The sequence below is a fragment of the Dipodomys ordii genome, unplaced genomic scaffold (genome assembly GCF_000151885.1).
Source record: "Dipodomys ordii isolate 6190 unplaced genomic scaffold, Dord_2.0 Scaffold25, whole genome shotgun sequence".
NCBI lineage: Eukaryota > Metazoa > Chordata > Mammalia > Rodentia > Heteromyidae > Dipodomys > Dipodomys ordii.
This window is the reverse complement of record NW_012267241.1, coordinates 17,710,452-17,734,580: the sequence shown is the minus strand read 5'-3', so window position 1 is coordinate 17,734,580 and position 24,129 is coordinate 17,710,452. Positions and strand designations below refer to the sequence as shown.

Here is a 24,129-nt window from a genome sequence, read left to right as displayed (position 1 = left end):
ATATCCAATCAGTGAAAACATCATTAGAGATTGTCATACTTTGGGGACTAATGATCCCTGGCTTTGCTGTCTCTGCCTCCTCTGGTTATCATCCATACTGGTAGGCTGAAATTTCCCTATGCTCCAAAATGGTCCAAATTGTGGGTCAGCCCATTATGATGGGGAAGGTCTTAGTATTACTCATATTTCCTATTTTTCTATTAACCTGCAACAAGGTTTTACTTACTTGGCCTGAAAGTCTCCTTTGCCTTAACCTGACAGCTCTTTTATTGTTTTATTTGTTTATTTATTTCTTTTATGCTGGTCCTCGGGCTAGAACACAGGGCCTGAGTACTGTCCTTGAGCTTTTTTTGTTCAAGGCTAGTGTTCTACCACTTGAGCCACAGCTCCATTTTTGCTTTTTTTTTTTGGTAATTTAGTGGAAATAAAACTCTCCCAGATTGTCCTGCTTTGACTGGCTTTGATTCACAATCCTCAGTTCTCAGCCTGTTGAGTAGCTAGGACTACAGGTGTGAACTGCCAGTGCTTAGCCTATCAGCTCTCTTATTTATTTCAGAGTTCAGTTTCTAGTAGCTTGCAATGTGTCATTCTGATTTTCACGTGATCCCTAGGAGTTACTTGGCTGAGCACTACCAGGGCTGATGGCCTGTTGGTCTATGTGTCTGTGTTCCCTGCCATCAGTCTGTAGACCCCTATGAGGCTATCCTGGGTCCTCCCCAAGGGCTAGTGTGTGCTAGTGACCTGAACTGAGACACATAATTGCCAGGTCCTTACATCTGGTACCCAGGAACACCAAGCATTGTCAATTGGATCTACCCTGCCCAGAGGGCAAGTTGTCTATCTATTCACTATCAACACTCACTAAGCAGTCAGCACTGATTAGCACTACATCAGATGGTAATAATAGGACTGTGATAAGATACCATTCCTCTGTACTTTGATCTAGCCTGAAGGTCAAGGGACAGATTCTGTGTCCTCACCCACTTTTACTCATACATTATGTTTAAAATGCACCTGGGATTGGATTGGATCATGTCCAGTAAGACACAAAGACATGGAAATGATGTCAGGAAGGAAGAAGTTTTTATACTCACAGGTCACTAGAAACAGGAACACAGCTCTTCGCCCAGGGCCACCTGGGGAGGCTCCCGTGTTGGTCCGGCACGGAGGGAGCAAGACCTTTATTGTGTATTTTTAATAGGCAAAAATAGGTGAGGAAGAGTAATCAGACCCAGAAAGTTTAGGATTGGTTGTTTTGAGTAATTACCCTGGTCTCCCATGTAGGGACTGACATTATGTATCTTGTACCTACCTGCTCATAGAGTGGTTAGGGCAAGTGAGATGTGTCTTAGAATGTAGGAACACTTGGAATAGTCCAAAGAGGGAGGTGGCAGGTGTGGCTCTGGTTTGGTGGGTTTTGTAAGTGAACTTTACCATTACATTCGTTGGTTTACATGTGACCATTTAGTGTCCCCAGGAATTCTGGCTGGCCCTACAAAGGGCAGATTCTAATGGAGTCAGCAAGGCTCCAGATAGCAAAGCATCTGATGAAAAGACCTGGTTAGTGCACACTGCTTTGATTCTGAAAGTGTGGCATGAAATTGTGTTCTGCACACAGAGACAGTTATTTTAATAATTTCAACAGAACAACAGAAGTTAAACTTTATTCACACACAGGCTGTTCCTTCTATCTAAACTTGACCACAGAGTGCCCTTGCTGGATTTTCTTTGTGATGCTTGTGCTGGCCTCTTGGGTACAGGTGGACTCTTTACCTGAAGTCCCACAGCGCCTTCTCAATGCTTCAAAGAAGTACTTTCCATATGGATTTTTCTGCCTGATGGTTTCTCTGTCTTTTTCATCATTTAACAAGTTCATTGAGTGTACTATGCATCTTAATCAATTTTGTAATTCTAGAGTTGTGCACAGGTACAACAATTCTTTAAATTCTTGGTTTCTCCCAAGCTGAAGGAATTTTCAAGAACATGGTACTAATCACTAAGAACTAACAAATATTTAGCACCAGCTGCAGGGCAGATATTGTGCTGCAGGTCTCATATCCATATTCAATATCGTCTTCCTAATAGTCTTATCAAAGAAGAATATTCCTCCTGTCTCCTTAGAAAGGAAGTCCTGAGCACTCATTACATTTCCCAAGTCACACTTCAGGATGGAGACCCAGGACCTCTGCCTTGTCTCTTAAGATCATTAGTTATTTTGGTGTTAACCTACTTAGCTTCCCTCAGAGCCCAGATGGCCCTGTCTCCTTTTTTCTATGAAAAGTTCCCCCAAAATTTGTCTCTATCAGTTACTCCCAATGGAGAAAATCCACTGAGGTACACATAAGAACGACCAAGTGGATCTACACTCCTAGTGAGAACTGAAGCATATGGCTGTTTAAACTGAAGTATTCCCTTTGGCTTATTACACTCATTACTTCCTGTCAGTTAGAGTTCACCTGCTTCAATTTTACTAGAAAGTGTGAATTGCATATTTTATATATTACTTAGCAGAAGCCCACCCTGAGTCAACTTTTTTCCCCCTATAAAATGACAGTTATAGAGAAGCCAGAAGGTCTTATTTGGTCTTATAAATGATTAGGACCTTCTCAATGGAATGCCAGATAAAATTCTAATGAATAAATCCATATAGTTATTCTATGTATAGGGACACAATTCTAGTAAGGGATGCATAAATACATCAGTATACATTTTTCTCACCGTTTTTCCTCCTGTAATATTTGAATTAGAGTCACATGTCCACTGCATTATGAGACCTTCAGACAAGTGCCTTTATTATGATTCAGAATGCCACTTTCCTCATTTGCAAAATGAGAATAGCAGGTGGTGGTTGTACGGATTTGGGGACACATATGTACTTCAGATGCAACATTTATTCCCTTTAACACCCAGCAGCAGAATTTCTCATTTAAAGTTCAAGGCGAGAAAGCTGTACAAATGTACTCTGTAAGGCCTCTTGGCATATTCCTTCCCCTACTTCCCCACCAAAGCTCAAACAGTAGAACCTTGTGGAGATAACCATAAACAAGCAGTTGGAACTTGATTTTGCTGGACTGAAGGGAAGAGATGGGAGAGAGAAAAATTTGGAGAAGGTAGGGAGGGGTGAAGTAACTAGTAGAGAAGGGTAACTAGTGGTGTACATCCCCTGCAAGTTTGGCTGTGGTCCCATCAGCGATTTTTTTTTTAACTTACTGTCTCAGTAAATACCTTCTTTCCCCAGAGTGCTCTAGGCCATGGGAATTTGGATGTGAGCTAATCCCTTGTATGCTAACTCTTGATTGTGACTCTTGTTTTCAGACTGGATAAAGCCTGTTTAAGTTCTTCATTTCTTGCAGAAGCATTGACGATTGTGTGGAAAAGAGAGCAGAAGAGTTTACATTGTTTAATCTCAGCAGCAACCACATTAAAACAAACCAACATGACAAATGAAAACAGAAATAAGTGGTAGGCACTTCTGATCTGCTCACAAAGTTTTCCTTGGTGGGTATATAACTGAGGTCAGTACCTGCTCAGGTGAAGAGCCCTGTCTAACTGATTCTCCTCCAGAACAATGAATATATTGCTTCAAAAATTATAGAAATGTAAACATTGATCTGAACTAGGGAAGGGAAACAACAAACTGGTGAGACAAAGGACAAAAGGGGAACCTGCGCAACAGCGATACAAGACAGTATGTTGGAAAAGATCTGTACAACTGGGGGGGGGGAGGAAGAAAAATGAGGGAAGGGGTAACAAGTTAGACAAGAAATGTAATCACAAAAAAAAAAGAAATGTGATCACTACCTTACTTATGTAACTGTAACCCCTCTGTACATCACCTTGATAATAAAATTTTTTAAAAATTATGTAAGCAGACCCTTGTTCCCTCTGGTCCAGGCAGCAGATCAAATATTTCTGCAATGCTGCATTCCTAGTACCTTGACTCTTCTCCCACAGGTTCCAAATGGGAACTGGAAAGTGGAGCTGGCTTTTGTGTCTGATACCATGTGAGGAGAGGCAGCCTGTGGTATGGTGGGACTGAGGTTGCCAAGGGCATTATGGTGGATCAAGAGTGGAAACCCCACTTATCACTACCTTCTTCTGGCCCCTGCATTCCTCCGTGTAGAAGGCAGACAAGGTCAGGTTAGAATGTCCACTGGACATGGAATCGTCAAAATGATCTTTGCTGAGAGGTCTAGTTGGAGAACAACAAATTATGACTCCATTTATAACACACATTCAATAGAAGTATTTCCTCAACCATGACCAATGTTGCCTTCCCCTCCCCCTAATCCTGATTTTTTAAAAAAAAGCTAGCCAAGACAATAAGAAACTAGGCATGTAGTCAAAGAAACTTCCTTGGGCTGAGATTTGACATGGAGAGAGAGCCTTGTGTACATCTTTTTGTTACAAAATAACTCACCCTCTTCTTTCTGTGAGCTAAATGGCAAGACGATTCTCCATGGAATCCTCACAATTCTCTCTGGGAAGTTTGAATGCCTTCTGTAATTTAGTTAAACAGCTTTTAGATATCACAGAGAAACTCATTACTTGGGGAAGGAAGATGGATGCCCACATGTGATTCTGGAGATTTCCGCTATCTGTCGAGGGCTTCTTGTTGGCCATGTGAGTCACCCCATTCTCCAAATGGCCGAGATGAGTGTTCGTACATGCAGTCTCACACCACTGGCTGCAGCTCTGTTTACTGCTCCTTTATTTACAGAGCTGGAGCTTCACATCTTAACATGTTTTGCAAGCTGTCATGACATGAGAAGCTAGTAATCTGCTGTATTTTGCTTGCTAACATATTTTTGACATATTTTAGCTTGTGATTATAAGATTGCATCTTTGCCTGCTACCATCTGTCTCAACTCAATGGAACTCTGGCATTTACACAAGCAGTAGGGTGTAGTATTTCTTATATATTTGAACTCTACCAGCAACATGCTATTTTCAGTCTTAGCCAATATGTCCTGCTTTCACACGCAAAAGTCTAAAATGTCTGGTATCTTGTGAGATCTGCCAAGGATAAGGAAAATATCTTGGCAGCCAATTTGGCTGGGATGAGAAATATATTAATAGGGAGAAAGGAAAACTTTCCAGCTTCTAAACAGAGGTGTCCTCTTCTGTGGTTTATTTCCCCTTGACTCTGCTTATCCCTTTATCAGAATGATTAAGATCTGTGGAAATACATCTTCTTTCAGACTTTGCAACCTCTCAGTGAACAATGTGATTGAGGTGTGTTTCCCAGTGTGAAATAGTTATTCACTAGTATTTGGCAATAAAGCATTTCCCTTTTCTTGTTTCTGTCTCTACTCATTAGGGAAAATTACCCCAGGTTTGACCCAGAGGATTAGCATGGTCCCTGTCTCTCCTGACAGCAGCACCAGGACTCTGCAACCCAGAGAAACGTGACATTGTATTCAAACAATGTGTCGAGGGAAAGGCCCCCAAAATGCACAGGCCTAACATGCATTTATTCAACACCAAGCGTAAATGAATTTATTATGTTTCTGGATTACACCCCATAGGCCAAGAAGCTGTCAACTATTGACATTTTCTTTTCTCTCCATGTTCTGAGTTGAGTGTAAATATATTCGTCATGGGAATATATTGTATGCTTGGTTCAGTATATGCTCATTTCATCAGAAGGAAAGCTCTTATTATCTATAATCACAGTCACCATCTTTGTTGCTTTGAGAAAGGAAGGGGCTGCAAGATTGGATTTACATATGTATCAGCACCTTTTCAGATTCAGTTCTGAATGCTGCTTAAACCTTCTTTTGGAATATGGGGCACATGGTTGTTTCTAGTGAAAGGCTCTGTTCATGATGGAGAAACACCACTCCGTCTGGTGTGGACCACATCTCACAGTGACTTTCTATCCTACACAAGCACTGCTGATTTTCAGGAGTAGCTCAGTACCTGATTTCAGGATTTGGGATAGTGAAATACATCAACTGATATAGTATTGTCAAACAGATCCAAGAAGGACACATTTTAGAAGTGCAATTACATTTTTGGGGGGGGGGCTATAAATTGAGTCTATGCTGACCGGGGTCCTGGATGTCCATACTTGTCTGGTTCATGAGGTCAGTGGCAACTGTTGACGATGGAGAAAAGTTAAGCTTTCACAGGTGACTTTGGAGAGCACATTTTCAGTGAAAGGTTATTGATGATGGATGGAAGCTAGTCTACAGGTGAGTCAGACACCAGGAAATGGAGGATGTAGGCTAGAACACAATGTTGAGAAACTTGGAAGGAAATGAATGCAAACAAAACAACTTCTTGTGAGGAGGTTTCAAGATCAAGCCAAAGATTGTTTTCAGTTTTCAAAAAAGGAAAGTGAGTTCACATTGGAAGACAGGAAGACATGAAAGGAGCTAGAGAAAGAGGTCTCTGCCCACATTAAAGGGTTCAAGAATGCAGGATTACAACTGTGGGACTTTCCAATAGAACTTTCCACAATGAAGAGAACGGCTCCTATCTGAACCCCTCCAGGTGGTACCTGGCTATTGAGCATTTGAAATATTTCTGAATGAGACTGAGTTCTTAATATTCAATTTAAATTAATTAAAACAGTCATGTTTAAATTAGCTAATGGCTGCCACCTGGAACAGATTATGGTCTTTAAGAAAACCAAAGGTCCTGCCTCCTAAAGATGGAAGCGAAATTCTTTCTGACTCAAGAGGAAGGTAGGAAGAGAAAGAAGCCAGAAATGTTTCATCTGCAGGGAAGGAAAGTAGACTTAGCCCCTGTCAGGTGACCTTGATCTTCACTGGTTTCCTCATGGTGCCATTAGATCATTAGTTTAGGAGAACTTACCTGAGTTAGACTTATGAAAATACACATTTCATGTAAAGGTGTGGTCGGCATTGCACAGCGTACACTGCCCAATGAACCAAGGACTTTCCAGGTCTCACAGGGCACCAAGTATTTGTACCTCCCGCCTGTCTACAGCCCTTGTTTTTGTAACAGAAAGCTGGAGAGGTTTTGGTGACAGAAAACCTCTGTTTCTTGAGACAGCGACAATTCCTGAGGTGATTTCAGAGTGAAAAAGTTCTTCATTTTCTAGGCTCCATTCTTTTTTTAAAAAAAAATTATTGTGAAAATACCATACAGAGGGGTTACAATGAGATGGGCAAGATAATGAGTACATTTCTTATCAAGCATTGTTGCCTCCTCCTTTGTTTCCCCTTCCCATCCCTTCCCATCTACCCCTTCCCCTCCCCCTCTCTGGCCAAAGTTGTAAAGTTCGTTTTTCGACATAACGACTTGTACATCTCATTGTTGCAATGGGTCCACCCATATCCCTATTTAAAGGGTTTGTTTTTGCCCTTCCCCTCCACAAATTATATAGGCTCCATTCTTTTTCATCATCCCAAAGTCACTTTAGATCTGAATATTTTAAGGTCAAAAGGAGATGAAACCCTTCACGAAGATTTCACTTAGAAGTTTTCTTGAAGAATTTTCCATGCAGAGAAATGGGCATATTCCCAGTCCTGTATTCTACAGATAAACCAGAGAGAATCTAAATCATCATCCATGGTTGCCTGAAAGTAGCTTGCCCATCACGCCATGATTTTGTAGATGTACCTTCCCCAAGATGGTGGTGTGTGCCGTTTGGTTGTTTTTTATGGTCTCTGCAGCTGGGAATTCAAGATGCTATACTTAGGCAGAAGTCCATGAAGGAATTAATTGATATGAGCCAGAAGTTGATTGCCATTTAAGTACTCAGCCTCCACCACTGCCAAGTTTCTCTCTTTGCAGAAAGAATTGAGCTTGCCTGCAAACCAGCTCGTTCAGGATGTGAGCGTAAGATGGAATTCAACCTTTAATATGCTGTAACACCTGCTTGGAAATAAAGGGGCTCTGTGCCTTTCTCCCCAAGGAGTTTACAGCTGACTTCATTACTGAGGAATCTGGCAGAGATGGTAGTGGCTAGTCTTCGGTCTCAGGAGGCTTTCACCCAGGAATATGGTACCAACCAGACCTGAGCTTTGAGACTCTGCCAGATATTCCTGCTGGGCCATTTTACCTGAAATCATTCCTCTTCCTTGAACTCTCGTTGTCAGTACCTTTGGTGGGAGCTTCCTCCTAGAAAGGGAGGTGTGAGAGGCTCTGGCCTGCTGAAGCTAAATGGAGAAATGTTTGCAGGTGTTCTATAATGGGCTCTGGATTAGTAAACTTCCTTTTGCAATGGTTCTGCAATGCTGCATCCACCAAGTAACGGCAGATACAAAGTGAAGGTTGCCTTGTTCTGTGAAGTGGGACTGGAAGGTACATTGGGGTCCTTATTCCATTCTGGAAAAGTCTCAGAACTGCTTTAAGAAGTATGGTTCAGCCCCCCAGAGTCTCTTGTAGGTCATTAGTCCTATGCTCTTCCATTTGTGCTGAAACACTGCTTGCATTGATCAATTTTCAAGGTAGAGTTTCAACCCTATCATCTGTTTGCACGATTTCCAAAGCGTATGAATCTGGCCTCCAACAGCAACATAGAGCACAGCAAATTTGACTTGCATCAGAGAATATAAAGTGTGGGTTAGTTGTTATTCTGCATTCCCTAAAATGATCCTTCTAAAAATCTCATTGTTGCCAGGTGACAGTGGTTCATGCTCATAATCCTATGTACTCAGGAGGCTGAGATCTGAGGATTGCAGTTCAAAGCCAACCTGGAAGGAAGGTATGTGAGACTCTAATCTCCAATTAACCACCAAAAAGCTGGAAGTAGAGCTATAGCTCAAGTGGTAGAGTGACAGTCTTGAACAAAAAAGCCAAGGGACAGTGCCCAGGCCCTAAACTCAAGCCTTAATACTGGCACAAACAAAGAAAATCTCAATGTCCAGATTTTATAGAAAATGTCAATTTGGTAGATGACAGCTCAGGCTAAGCAAGATAAATATGAAGGCCACGGAGTGACTTCAAAACTGCATAGCATGTTAATTAAAAACAAAGGAAAATTTAAACTCCAATCTGGAAAAAGTCATACTACAATTTTTAAAGCATCAACTCAACAAGGTTTGGATGGAAATTAGAAAAAAAATTAATATTGGTGCCAGAGGTCAAAACTGGCAAATCCCAGGGTTAGGCTGGCCTGAAAGAGCATCTCATATGGTCCACACAGTGGGGGTCAGCAGAGTTTGAATTACAGAAAGTGAAATAGGTTGCCAACATTTGGAAATTGGAACAAAGCATGTTACCACCTGGGCTGTTGGCTCCTCCTGAGACCTGGGCAATCTGGCACCAGGAGTCTGCTCTCCCTGCAGGCTCCAGTTGGGCAGGTGCATTGGACAGGACTCTCCAGGCTGCCAGAGATCCTACCAGGCCAGATTTCTCAGGCTAAGTTTGTAATCCCTGGACCAGGTATAAGAGTGATAAGTTTCTGGGTCATTTCCCTTTCCTCCATTTTCCATACTTGCTGTTGGTTATGATATTTAACAAAATCATGTGTCACTGGTAATCAAAAGCAATGTTAAGGTGACTAAGGCCCAGGATACTATTCTGCTCCTTGGATATTCATTCATTGCCCTGGGGCAGTGAGCTTGGCTCAGTGGGTCTCATGCCTGGGCACTTTGGAGATAAGTTGCTTTGGATATATAGCTTGTACTCTAGGTCAGTTAAATTAGAAGCTCTGGGTGGCACTCTGGCAATGGATTTTTTTTAAGTTCTAGAGATTTCAATCTGAAAAGAACTTTATACCATCCTTCAGAGGTATTTCTTAGCCTTGCTATTATTGATGTTTGAGGCTAGGTTAATTCTTTGTTTGGGGCCCCTGTCCTATGAACTGCAGGATGTTTAGCAGCAACTCTGGCCTCCATTCAGAGGCAGAAGCATTCTTCCAGATTAGTACTGTAGTAGCACTAACTCATAAAAGTATGAAATGGTGGCCCACCTACCCAGCTATAAGGCCTTTTGGCATTAAGAACCAGGCAAACATTTTCTCTAGAGCAACAGCTATATTTCTTCATTTCTGGTTACACATATTTTTTTCGCTCCTTTATTACCAGGAAGTTCCAAGTCAAGGCTAAAATACACTCAAAACCAAAACAGAAGCATCAGCAGGGCAACTACGTTAGTGGATTGTTCCCCCCTCTGACTTTACATGACTTTCCTATTAATGTTTTGTTAATCTTTAAGTTGCTTTATATCCTTAGGGAATGAAGTAGAATAAAATCATAAATAAGGCAACCAGCCTAAGGCAGAAATGACTGTTCTGAACCTTGTTCAGCAATTATGATCCAAAGAATGGTTGGTTACAAGGAGGAAAGATCTGCTACACATGAGCTACCTCATAGCATGGAAAGATCAACCAACTACATGAAGCAAATTGTGGCCAATGCTACCTGCTGGCCTCTCAGCTTTGTCTGGGAAGAGGCTGAATGGTTAAAGCAGCCTAATGGCCAGTCCTGTTAGCACTCTGGAAATAGTGAGTCCTGCCATTCTGTCTTCCTAAGAAGTTAGAGAGTTCCTACATCCTGGTGTTTACCACAAGTCTGGAATATCTCTGTTAATGGCAACTTGGAATGTATCCCTGGGATAACACCACCACCTGCTTTCCATCAATGCAGAACAGCTTTCTATTGGTAAAAATACAACCCACTTATTAATAACCAGAAATTTTAAAGCTTTTAAAAAATCATTATTAAGTGTGGCTATTTCATTTGAAATGCAAAATCCTGAATAGAGATCTTAATTTTTTTAAATATAGCTGAGTGTTTTAATTATGGATGTTCTTGTATATTCTCAGCATACTTCATTATTTATGTAGCCGGTGAAAGAGCTTTTTAATTAAATAGCATGCTGGCAATCCATTGTGAAATGTATAGATGTAGGTTTTCCTAGAATTAAAAAGCTAAACACACACGCGCACACACGTACTTACAAAACATTCTGCCGGGTATACATACTTTAGTCATTGGAGTGTACATGTTTTTGAATGATCTTAAAAAATTCATGAAACTTTTTAAAGATTGGAAACAAAATAGAGTACTGTGCCAATACATTGCTAGGCTATTCATACCTAATTCATTCAGATAACTTGGGACGGTGGCCGAATGGTGGTTCTCAATGTTTGGCCCACCAAACAGCAGTATCACATCATGTGGGAGCTTCTTAGTTAAGCATATATTTGAGCCCCACCAAATTGGACCTTGCACCCCATTATGTAATAAGCTCCAGTAGAGGATCCTCAAGGAGGCTACAGTCTGAAGCATTGGGATGAGTACTGTGTCTTGTGGTGCTAGTGATTGAGCTATCATGAATAGACCCTCTGGTTTAAGGATCTGCTTGTGATCTTCAGAGTTTAAAAGGGGTTAAAAGAATCATAGTGAGGTAACTATATGAAGCATGATTTTGGTGAAAGCTGTCCATGTATTATTGGGTCTCTAGTTAGTAACTTTGACTAAGCATGTGTACCAAGGTGTAACGTATACATTGTTAGTCTTGTCTTCTTTAAACACACACGGACATATGCGCACACACACACAATCAGAGTTCCTACTTACCCACCATGTCACAATGGACTGTGGTGACAGTCATCTTCCATAGCCACCCTATGCTTGTGTGAAGGCTACTGACCAAGAGCTGTTACCTTTCCTGGCTGAGTGAGGCCAGGAGGTGAAGCAATTTGGAGAAGACCCCATTGGGAGTCAGTGCCAGAACCAGAACGAACAGCCCTCTGACTCCCCGCTCTGTGCTTTGTCTTCTGAACAATGCTGCTTCTTAAGTACACATAAGCCAAACTGCCTCTCAAATTGCAGCCATCTACTTCGAGTTCAGATTTGCACAGCATGACATGAATTGGGCTGCAAATTATGCAGAAAACAGCCATCACATCCATCTGTGATGTCAGAATCCTCAAGTACAATGTGACCTGTTAGCATCTAGGAGAGTGGGAAGTACGCTGGGCCTCACTCTTTGCCTGTGCAGCATGATGAATATCCTCCCAACTGCACTTGGCCCAGTGTAGAAAGGTTAAATATGATTGAGATTGTGCCTGGGGTATTCTCAAGAGCAGATTTCATCTCCAAGGGTGCCAGCAATTACATTTTTTTCTGTTTTTTTTTTTAATGATAAGAGTAACTAGAAAAAGAAAAGACACACATACACTCATACCTAATGGTAAACTGAATTTATTTCCTCTTGGAAAACAATTCCAGTAATCTCCAGGTTCAGACCGCAGAGTAAACATTAATAACAGTAACATACAGGTTAGTTCAACTGATTCAAGAATTTGGTTGTGTGAAATCATTAAGGAAAACCTTGAACACTCAAAGCTTCAAATGTATCCAGGAAAAAAAAATTTTTCTTTGACAGTCTACATAACAACTATTGCATATATAGTGAAGCTACCTGTCACATTGCAAGGCTTACAAATATATATATGGGCCTTATCCAGCTGTGGGGTTCTGTTCTGTGAGAACATCTCTTCATGGTCTGCAAGAATCTTCAGCCATAAAAAATAGTCTTGGATTTTAACCGTTGATATACCAAAAGAGAAATTTGAGGCTTAAGGTAAATAAAAGGAAGTCCAACCATAGTTCCATTGTGTAATAATTTTGCTTTAACCGTCTTCCTTGAAAATACGTTCTCTTAAGCCATTTGCTTACTGGTTTGTTTGTTTTTCCCTTAAAATCCTACCTGAATAGGGCCCAAGTCCACTTGTCTTTACAAGACCATTTTAATATCAGACGACATATACATGTGCAACACTTTATATACAAGGAGTCTATCTGGTGCTCAAAAGTTCAAACACATGAACATCCAACAATTTTGATAATACAAGTTTTATGGTACAATACAATGTTTCTGAATAATATACATTAACAATGAAAAGTTTCGTGCAAAGAGTAAAACATGTTCCCTTTTTGTGCCACAAAAAGTCCTTCTCCTTGAGAGACCATATTCGAACTAACTGCTGTGTTGGGTCATTGTATGGTTCTGTAAAGAAAAGAGAAGAGGGGAGATCTTAAGTGAGTAGATTCTCATCAGATCAAGCAGAAAGCAATGGCATGAAAATGTGTTTTTGTACATGGAGCAGTTATTTGTGGGTGTATGCACCCCTAATGTCCCCATGGAGAGAGACTCAGATGCAGACAACCCAGTGAACATGCTACCCATGATTACCAGGGACACAAGCCTCTGGAAGGTGAGATGCACCTTTCCTTTGCTTTGTCTACGATGCTTTGCCACCATACCATTCCCTCCTCTACCAACTAAATTTATGAAACCTGATTGTTCAAAGACCAGAGTAGCACTATTTTTGTGTGTACCAGTCCTGGGGCTTGAACTTAGGGCCTAGTTGCTGTCCCTGAGATTCCTTTGCTCAAGGTTAGTGCTCTACCACTGAAGCCACAGTTCATTTTTGGCTTTTTTGGAAGTTTAGTGGAGGTAAGACTCTCATAGATACTTCAAACCATGATCCTCAGATCTCATCCTCCTGAGTAGCTAGGATTATAGTCATGAGCCACTGACAGGCAGTTCCTGAAGCTATGCATCATTCCTATTGATTGCATGTGATTGTGCTCTAGTCTCTCTTAACTTCATAAATGCCCTTCATTTATTTCTTCACTTTCTTTCTTTCTTTTCTTTTCTTTCTTTTTCTTTTTCTCTTTCTTTCTTTCCCTCCCTCTCTTTTTCTCCCTCCCCTCTCCCTCACCCATCCCTCCCCTCTTCCTTCCCCCTCTCCTCCCTCTCTCTCTCTCTCTCTCCTTCTGTTCCAGTACTGGGGCTTGAACTCAGGGCTTTGCACTCTTCCTTAGTTTTTGTACTCAAGGCTGGCACTCTACCACTTGAGCCATGCTTCCACATCTCCAGACTTGCCTGTCCCATCTGGCTTTGAACCATGATCCTCAGATCTCAGACTCCTGCATAGCTAGGACTATTGATGTGAGTCACCAGCTCCTAGATGATTACAAACATTTTGACAGCAAGGATCCTACCTGCTCATGAATATGGACATTGAAGGGGAGAGCCACCAGGACATGAGGACAGGAAGTATTCTCAGCTTCTCTCCTGAGGATCAATTGGGACCTGTGGTAGCCCCACAGCTCAAGAGTGGATCACAGCATCCTGCTGTGACTCCTCTGGCCCTGGGTGCTGTTGTCTCTGTATGAGAACAGCCTTGGTTGTATTTAGTTCTCTCCTTTCCAGCTGTACTAGCACGTTCCCTTTCCAGATTGTGAGAGGACAACTGGGACATCTAGGCCACGTGAGGCCAGCATCCAAGTTAGAGGGTGAGGAGTGGAGAGGCAGGCTCCTGATCCAGGCAGGCCCAACAATGGTGACACTTTGCAGAGAGGGAAGCCACACAAACTTCCTCCGTAACCTAAACCTGTGCATGGCCTTATTCTAGCCTGCTTCTACAGCTTCCCAGCTACATGGCACCTATAGCCCCTCCACTTCTGGTCAAAACCTTGGTGCCTAAGTCAACATATGACCACTTCCATGCTCATTTGACTTACAGCCCATCTTTTCCTTCTCTGTCTTCTTACTGTCCTTCCTATTGCTAACATTGCATTTGTCTTGGTAGGCCTGGCTCTTGTGCTTACGTCAGTAATTCTGATGATCCTTCATTTACACCTTCCTTCATCCTGTAGAACGTGATCTAGTCTGGCCTGCGGCATCCAGTGCTCAGCAGAGGGGATTGGGTCAAGTGAACAACTGAATGAAGAAGCAAAGGCTTTGGTAGAGCAGAAGCATGATCCGTGCCTTCATGCCTTCCACATGCCCACAGATTAAAGGAGAACATTAGGTTGACACAGGAGCAATTGTCAAGGATATTTAGAATGGAGAGCCAAAGTATCACAGCTCTACCTAGTCCTGCCTGCCTAAAGCTGGACAGATGACACATGTATGCAGACAGGACACTCCAGGCTGAATGACCTGGGTAGGCAAGGCAGCGAGGCAAGAACACGCAAGGTATGATTGAGAACTTGTGACTTGGTTAGATGGCTTGAAGTCCTCCAGTATTCTGAAGCAACAGGGGAGCGAAGGCAACATTATGAGGAGCTTTATCAACTTTGCTAGTGAGTTCAGACTTGGTTTACAGGTGAAGTAGAGCTGCTGGGGTATTTGAAGCAGAAAGCTTTGCCTTAGAAATCTCTGTTCTCTTCTTACCCCTGAGCATAACTAGAGAGTTGCCTGTTCAGACAGTGTAGACTCAAGGCTAATGCTTTCCCAGCTAGACTGGTGTGTTAATGAGTCAGGAGGAGTAGGAAGGGGATGATACTTCCTTCCCTAATTCACACAGCTCATTTATGAAGGAAACTGATACTGGGAATATGCCCCCTTCCCACCAAGAGAACCACTGCCAGTGATTAGAAACCAGGACTTGGGAGACCCCCTAACAGGGTCCTGACAGAGTCTCCTGGGCTAAAGGAAGAAAAGAGGAAAAGGACAAGGAAAATCATTCATGAGTAGGAAATTTTATTTTATTTTCTCTTCTTTAAAATATATGTGCTTTGATTTGCTGCATGAATGTGACACCTTTCTTCTCCTGTGTTCAAAATGTATTTAAGAGTAAACTATTCTCTCCTTCCCCCAACCCTCTGTGCGTATATGTGGCCCCATAATCCTAGCTACTTAGGAGGCTGAGCAATTCGGATCTTGGTTTGAAGCCAGACTGGGAAAGAAAGTCTATGAGACCCTTCTTTCAATTAATTATCAAACAAAATAAAAAACAAAAAGTTGGAAGGGGAGCCATGACTCAAATGAAGAAATGTTAGCTTTGGTCAAAAAAGCTAAGGGACAGAGCCAAGGCCCTCAGTTCAAGCCCCAGGACTTATATTGCCAAAAGAAGAAGAAGATGAAGAAGAAAAAGGAGGAAAAGGAGGAGGAGGAAGAGGTGGAGGAGGAGGAGGAGAAAGAGAGGGAGGGAGGAGGAGGAGGACGACGACGACGACAACTACTACTATGTTTAACCTGAGCTGAAAAGCTGAAGGACAGTGTCCAGGTCCAGAATTCAAGCCCCACTACTAACAACAACAAAAAAAGGGCTTGGGCCTAGCAAGCATGAGACCCTGAATTCAAACTCTTGTACCACTAAAAAGATGGGACACTGAAAGAATGCTGAATGATTTTCTTTTTTTTTTTTCCATCAATGGTAAAAAAAAAAAAGGTCAGTGTAAAAAATCAACTTAATAACATCTTTATTTTTACTTAATGTGGATAAAACTCATTCTTTTAATATTTTCTATTTCCTTACAATAGACATTGTTTCTAGTTTTTAACAATAAGTAAATATTTACCTGTCTACTTGTACAGATGTGTGAGTCTGTATTAATCATACCACTTTAAATGTTTAAGTGCTTACAAAGGCTACTTCATCTTCAAAAAGGACTCTAGGGGTTAATAAAGGAAGATACATTGCAAGCCCTCCAGTGTTCTTATGTGCCACTACGTGGAGATGAGATATTGTGAAACAAGTACCTAAAAGTAAATTGCTTATGGAAGCTGGCACCAGTTGTGCTTTGGATGCTTTCTTTCCAAACCAGAGCCATACAAGTCTCTTCAGAGGTGCAAAGACATGAACACATTCATATACATCACTTCTTGAAACAGAGTTAAGCCATTTCTATAAAGGAGTTGTGCTTTGCATGTAAGAGATAAGAAGATAAATCATTTGCAAGGAGAAGGGCTTGTAAAATAGAAGCTTAAACAAAAATAAAAAGCAATGATGTAAGTAATATGAAAATGGGAAATCTGGCATGAAAACCAATCAAGGCATAGTGTAGTGATGTTTGCACATCACTGAGACCCCTTTACTCTCAATGTTTGTTTTTTCCATCTTTGTTCCAGACCAACCGAGGTCCAAGACAGTATCTTCCCAGAGGTTCATGAGAAATGGGCATACTTGTATTGGACTGAGGGAGGGACTCTCAGATGATTTTGATCCATACTCAAGGGCTTGCTCCCATCACTTCTGAGGGTCCCAAGGGATATTTTGCTCCCTCCAGCCTACTTATTACTTTCTAGAGGAAGAATGGTATCATAATGCATTTGAGTGACTTGTAGATGTTGGAAAGAACAGATAGTGAAATCACAGTTTCCACAGTGACTGGATGCTCTCAGAAGAGGAACAAGTTCATGGGAGTGCCCAGTGATTCTTGTGTTTGGGGGAAAAAATTCATAGACATCATTTCTTTGAAGGGGAGCTAAAAACAAACAAAAAAAAGTGGGAAGAAGAAGAGTAGACAGCAGAAACTGAGCAAAAGAAGGCGGTTCAGAGGCAGAACTTGCTCTTGCCCTGGTCACTGGCCAGTCTCGAGGCTTTGACAACACAAAAGCACATGAGCAGAGGTGGGCAAGTCATGGCCAAGCCTCAAGCAGGTGGTCTTCTCTGTAAAGGAGGTTTGAGCTCTTTAAGTCTGAAGGAAGCCACTCCAGTAGAACAAAGCAGTGGGTAATCTCACCAATTTTACACAGCAATTCACAGTCCCCAAAGTACTTTAATGCAATGACAGGTTATGAGAAAAAATATCTGTTCCAATGAAGGGAAAGTGTTTTACATAATCGAGAAGAACATCAACGCAACATTGGTGGAGGTGGGGGGAGATGACAGAAAAGGAAGTAGAAGAGAAGAAAACTTCTGTAATCCCACAGAGAGCTATATTCTACTCTGCAAAAAGCCATCTCCTAGAGACCCCATGTCTAAGTAACTGAAAATTGCAAACCATTAATCCCAGTTATGAACAGTTGTTTTACACGAGAGGGGTTTGTGTTTTATTTTTTTTCTCCAATCAAATCCACAACACACCTTAAAGCTTAAAAGAAGAGCCATCTAGGTATGCTACTTTAATGACAAGGTTTCAAAACCCACTTTCTTTTCTGTAAAGGAGCCCATTTGAAAGGATTGTTTCTCTCTCTCTCTCTTTCTCTCTCTCTCTGTCTCTCTCCCCCTTTCCCCCCCCCCTTCACTCTTCCACCTCTGTAAATGTGAAATTAAACCAAGGAAGTTAAAAAACAGATGAGGGCCTTAAAAATTCCCTTCTAGCACTATGTATTTCTTTTAAAATATGAGATGCCTTCCATTTTACAAGACTGGAATTCTCATTTTGGGCTTGGCACTCTAACAAATGATTAATTCAGCCTTCTTTTTTTTTTCTGAGGGCTGACCACATTTGCTGGTCAAACGGTTTAATCCTATTTTAAATGCAAGCCAAGAAAAATATTTTTAAATAAAAATAAACCTATGATCCTCTGAAACTGTTCACCTTGCCTTCCCGCTATGATCCAATTTTCCAGCAATCTTGATGGGAGTTGGAATTTTTGCACTTATGAACAATGATGAAGTTAAGCTTTGGAGGAAAGCCAGGAGGAATCTACCTTCCTGGGACTGAAAAATTAAATTTCCACCCCCCAAAAATTGCACCCACAGATTGCCCTGACTTTTCTCATTCTCTGGCAGAGACTCCCTCCCCCTCTGTGCTCTGTAGCCTTCGGTTGGCAAAGACAAAAATGTTAAGTGGCAACAGTCATAAAAAATAAAAACAGCATTTGAATGGGAGTTTTGTGAAATCTGTTGATTCAAAGATGTTAATCATTTTTTTAAGCCATGACTTGACTATTTATAGCCTTTTGTTTCAAACAAACTCTGACAAGCTTTTAAAACTAGGGAAAAAAAGAGCCAGCAGGCTATTTTAAAAAGGAATGGAGGGAAAAGAGACAGAGAAAATAACAAGCTTTCCACTAATCCATGGTGCCATTAGAATCTCAAATTCAAGCCGCAGTTATATTCAATTTAAATGAGATGTTTTCTAACCAGATGAAATAGTAGGCAATTGTGGGGAAGAGACAATGCAAAGCGGGATGAAATAAAGAAATATAAAGATTAAACGTGGCTGTTGCTTTTAACAGATGGTGACAGCACTGTGACAGCATGTTGTTTTTTTCTTGAGTTGAAGAACACAAACATCCGCAATCAATCATCACTGATTAACTAATTATATTACCCTTCTTTTTATCACTTGGGTTGGACCTTTATCTGCAAACACTGAGAATAATCAGTATGCTCTTATTTTTCGAGTAGCACATTCCTGTTCACACACAGGCTGCAAACAGAATGCCACATTACCACCAACCTTTAAGCACGAGGGCTTTTATTTTTTTATTTTTTATTTATTTATTTTTAAACAAAAGCAATTGGTTTCCAACAGGCTGGATAATAAGTCTTTTGACCTGCATTCTTCTTTGACCCATTAAGGTCACCTCTGTGCTCGGCACAGAGCTGACTGAGGAAATGTCTGTAAGTCCAGCATTTCATCTCCTGCCCACTCAAAATAAAGCTTTCTTTAAATGTGTCTGTATGGGTCCCTGAAGGCCAAAGAGGCTTCCCTGTAGTGGGCAATAGAGGGACAGAAGCTTCTGCCTTTATTAATGAATGCAGACCATTATGAGTCTGGCTGGCTCCTTCCCTGTTCCCAGAAGCATATACTGTACGTGACTTAAAATGCTAGAATATTGACACAAAGCGAGCTGGGCACCCCTAAGGAAAATTACTCCTTGGATATAATGTAGGCTCGTAACAGCTATTAGAGTACAAAATAAAACCCTCCGGGATCAGACTGACATATACCGCATTCTACCTAGTCCTCGAACATTAGAAGAATTTCTTTGTGAAGGCATTCTCAAGGACAGCATTAAACTGACTTTTGTAGCAATCTGCAACAGCTTTTTGGCTTAGAGCTTTTAGTACTAAATCTCTGGTTTGAATCAATATAAGTACTATATCTTCTACATTAATCAATACATTTGGTTCAATACATGTTCTATTAAATTATACTTTCTAATCAAGATTTTTACATTTCTATTCCCTCTCTCTCTCTCTCTCTTTTCCCCATTCCTAACTTCTTCTGCTAGTAAAATAGTTTTAAAAAGTATATGCAGCTCATGATGTCAGGATACTGGGCTATCTTCTCCCCAACCCTCATATATGACAAAGGCAAAGGAGGGGTGCTTTTAAGGATCTTAAGAAGGTCAGCAGAATGTGAATGTTAATAAATGAACATTTTCAAAGCCCACACAACTACAGGAGTTCTCATAATTTTAAATTAGTTAAAAGTGGATTGCTATTAGTCTGGAAGTGCCATTAAGCATGTTTTAAAAATGACAATAAAGGCCCAAAGCACCTCAAGTTCATTTTCCCCTCATTTTTCCACCCTCAGGTCTCCATTGCCCACAGATACACACACTTGCCCACAGCTCCACATTTCCTGGCTGATTTAGTGGATTTATGCTTTCATAGATCTTGCCTGAGACTCATTAGAAGGAACATGTATGTGGGTATGAACAAAAAATTTTGTGAGTTAGGTTATAGCTCCATGAATATTCTTTAAAAGGCAAAACAGATATTATTTTACCAATGTGCTTTAAGAATCAAAACAACATAAGCACATTTCTCATATCCAGGGAAGTTAACTGATAATTTTTAAATTTGGAGAATTTATGAGAATGAAGCTCTCCTCTTTTGTTATGAGTCTGCAGAGTAGCAATTCTGGACCTGTCTGTCATGATAATGCTTTCACCCCTCACTTTAATGCCACGAATGTTGCATTTATGACTATGTTTGCACAGACAGAATTTCCCTCTTTATTTTTTCATATGGTAATGCCATCACCATGAACTTACAGAGACACTGATGCATTTTCTTTTGACATTTAACTGTTAACATGGGCTTGTGCTGACATCTCAAAGCCTTTTTCTGGGGGACACTAGGCTATATTAAAGCAAAGGGTGAACTGGCATCATCAGAAGTGATCAGAAAAACACATGACACTACAGACAGAAAAGGACAATTAGGTTATTTAGTCTGTCCCCTTGCTGAAACAGAATTCTTTTTATTAAGTTTATGCTATAGGCCACTTTTAAGTGATTCTGGCAATGAAGCTCAATCATTCTTTCCATAGAAAATGATTTCACACCCAAAGAAACCCTACCAAAGGACATATGTTGTTGTTATTCTTTGGTTATTCAAGTCAATAAACCCAGATAAGGGTGACTTGGGACAGTCCCGCAGTATGTGGACATTAATATGTTCACAAGTTTGTGATCAGAAGCCTCACCATCTACTCATAGAATACATTTCTCCTCTCTTATCCAAAGTGACCTACAGGACTTTCCCCTGCCACTTTCCAGTGAATACAGACATTGGATGTGTTGGTTTATCAGAAGGCCTGTGGAGCTTGCCCTATAGCCTGGCTTCCAATCTAAGTATTGTTTCTAGGGACTGGACAACTCTTGCTTCTGAAGGGTTGATCTAGATAATGTAAGAGATTTAACAGCTTTCCTGGCCTGAACTGACAACATGCCAGGGGCACCACTAAAATTGTGACAACCAGAAATGTCTACAGACATTGTCACATATCACTCATTCTCAGTTGGAGACCATTGTCTTATTGTTCAGAGAAACATTTGCACATGAATACAAGACAGCTTAGAGATAATGAAAGTCCTGACTGCAATGAGTTGGAAGCATCTAGAATAAAGACCTCGTCTAAAGGGGAAGGAGAAAGGTTGGTTTGGCCGGTGTGCTGAGTAGGGGAATCTTGTTGACTTGCCTTGGAATTGATAGGTTGCTGGGACAGGATCAAGTTACTTGTTGGGTTCTTGGGGAAAATGGAGATGGGGAAGATACAACCTAAGCTCTCTGTACTATGCATTAGTATGTTACTTCACATTCAAACTTCGTATGAGACTTTGCCATCATTTTAATAGGATAAAAGAACACATGTCTACCACATGGGACTGTATTTCATATGTTTTAAAAATCATGTGAAAGGGTGACAGTGCCCATTTGCTCAGAAATCATGAACAGATTCTTTGAGATCAATCACAAATTGCATTGTTTATGAAAGAAATCAAATCTCTCCAGAAGTGTTTTTCTCATTCAGCAGGTGACTTAATTCTCCAATGTGTCACCAGTGAACCATGTTTAGTAGCAATTAACCAATACCATTTAGGAATATTTGCAACCCAATGATACATAAACAGATTCAAGTGTTAAGCTCTGGAAGTTAATATTTAGGATATGGAGACAAGCATCTACTTTGAAAGAACTTCAGAAACACCACCCTTTGTTTGCTGGTACAGGTTCAATGGCAGAACTGATGTAGTACACTGAGAGTCACGAGAAGTGCCAAATGAGAAGAACAGACCAAAAGAAGCAAAACAACCATAGGAAATTCTACTGAAAGTATAAAGCTGATTTCTGTGTGTGTGTGTGCGCGCGCGCGTGCACACACGCGCAACGTGTGCTGGTGCTGGGCTTTGGACTCAGAGCCTGGGTGTTGTCTCTGAGCTTCTTTTGCTCAAGGCTAGCTAGCATTCTACCATTTGAATCAGAGCTGCTTCAAACCTTGATTCTCAGATCTCAGCCTCTGAATAGGCATGAGCCACTAGTATCTGGCTAAGGCTGATTTCTAAAAGAAAATATAAGAATTAAATTTACCTGAAAGGAGCTAACTGTCCACTGAAACCATTCTATCGAAAGCCAGCAACAGGAGAGAGGCTGGCACAGAGATTTAACTTGGGTTCTTGAATTGCAGGAGCCAGTGGATAGGGGGACAGAAGGCTTTGATAGACAATACTGTCTAATAAGATATTCAGGGATTAAGTCCGTGCCTCACAGACAGATGTGTCCATGTGCCAGTTGTTGTTAAGCTTTAATTTTTTCCCCCTGTAATGTTTAATTTATCACACTAGTGCTTTCTAAACTGGAACATCTGTAAACAAGGTTAAGAATGACCTCCTTCCAATTTTACATCCGTGAACAGTGCCCCTTCTTCGTGCTCTAATTTTAGATACCTTAAAGATAAATAAATCTGTGCAAGGAAGAATGAAAAGAAGAGAAGGCTAGTCTGCCGCTGTAAATGTTCATCTTGGACGAATACAAATTTTCTCACTGCCAGGATCTCGGTGCACATCACTGGCTTGCAGTGCTGAAACCATATTCAGGCAGCCTTTCCCAGTCAAATGCAATTAAACAAACTTCCGCTAAATATTTAACAGCCTCGTGTAGTAATTAGCAGCAAATAACGAATGGGTGCTTACATTGTCAACTTCAGAAATACTCTCTTACACATATTCTAATTTTTCTGCTCCTCCCTTTTTGCTTAGATTTTAAATCCTGGAAGGTATATTTTATTTTTCTAGAGGATTTATTTGGTGAACAATGAACCTTAGTCATATTACTTGCCCAAGATATTGCAGTTGAGTTGTTCTGCAATCAGCAAAGATTCTACCTGCTTTACCTACAGCAGTTCTGTGTTAGCAATCCATTGAAATTTCGTTAGGACTGAAAGATGTTGGAGCAGGGCATTGATTTAAAAACTGACTGGCAGCTTTAGGATTTAAACTCTGGTCCATCAGATTGGAAAGGTCATCTGATTAGAATGGGAGAGGCACAGGGTGTTGTAATTTATATTCAAAGGGTAACCTTTGTGGGTAGAGGAGCCAGGCCCTCTCAGCTTTTCCACTTGATAGAGACAGGATTCCCTTCAAACACATTCCAATAATTGTGAAAAATAGTTTCTTGAACTTGGGCAAAAATTCCTTCTAGTGTATATTTCTGTTATTAAAATCACTGCCACACAGGAAAACTCATATTAGGTGCCAGTCAAAGGCATTTGCCTTAATAAATATAGAAAAAAGCTATCAAAACAACCTATTGATTTATATAACTGAACTGTTAAGAATAGGTCACATACTGATCCTGAGTAGGTGTGTGTGATATATATATATATATATATATATATATATATATATATATATCAGTAATATTCCTACCTGGGACAAATGTGGTGCCTTATGACTATGATTCTAGCTACCCAGGAAGAAAAGATTGGGACTGCAGTCTAAGCTAGTCTGGCATGAGTAAACCTTATTTGGAAAATAGTGAAGGCAAAAAAGATGTGGGGAGATGTTTGAATGGGAGAACACCTGTCCAACAAGTGCAAAGTTCTGTGTTCAGTCTCCAATATCATCAAAAAAAAGGGGAAAAGGGAAGGAAGGAAGAAAGGAGAAACTGAGGAAAGAAGGAGAGAAGGAGGGAGACAGGGAGGGAGAAAGAAAGGAAAGGAAGGAAGGAAGGAAGGAAGGAAGGAAGGAAGGAAGGAAGGAAGGAAGGAAGGAAGGAAG

At 40.9% G+C, this 24,129-nt stretch overlaps 1 protein-coding gene across 1 annotated transcript in view; it reads right to left on the bottom strand.

The window, feature by feature from the left end:
• Positions 1-12,110: 12,110 nt before the first annotated feature.
• The window catches only part of Znf521 (zinc finger protein 521), a 287,726-nt gene continuing 275,707 nt past the window's right edge, over positions 12,111-24,129 (bottom strand). The window contains exon 8 of the mRNA XM_013014942.1: positions 12,111-12,936. Within this exon, the coding sequence (XP_012870396.1) occupies positions 12,907-12,936 (30 nt within the window). The 3' untranslated portion in view covers positions 12,111-12,906. The remainder of the gene's footprint in view (positions 12,937-24,129) is intronic.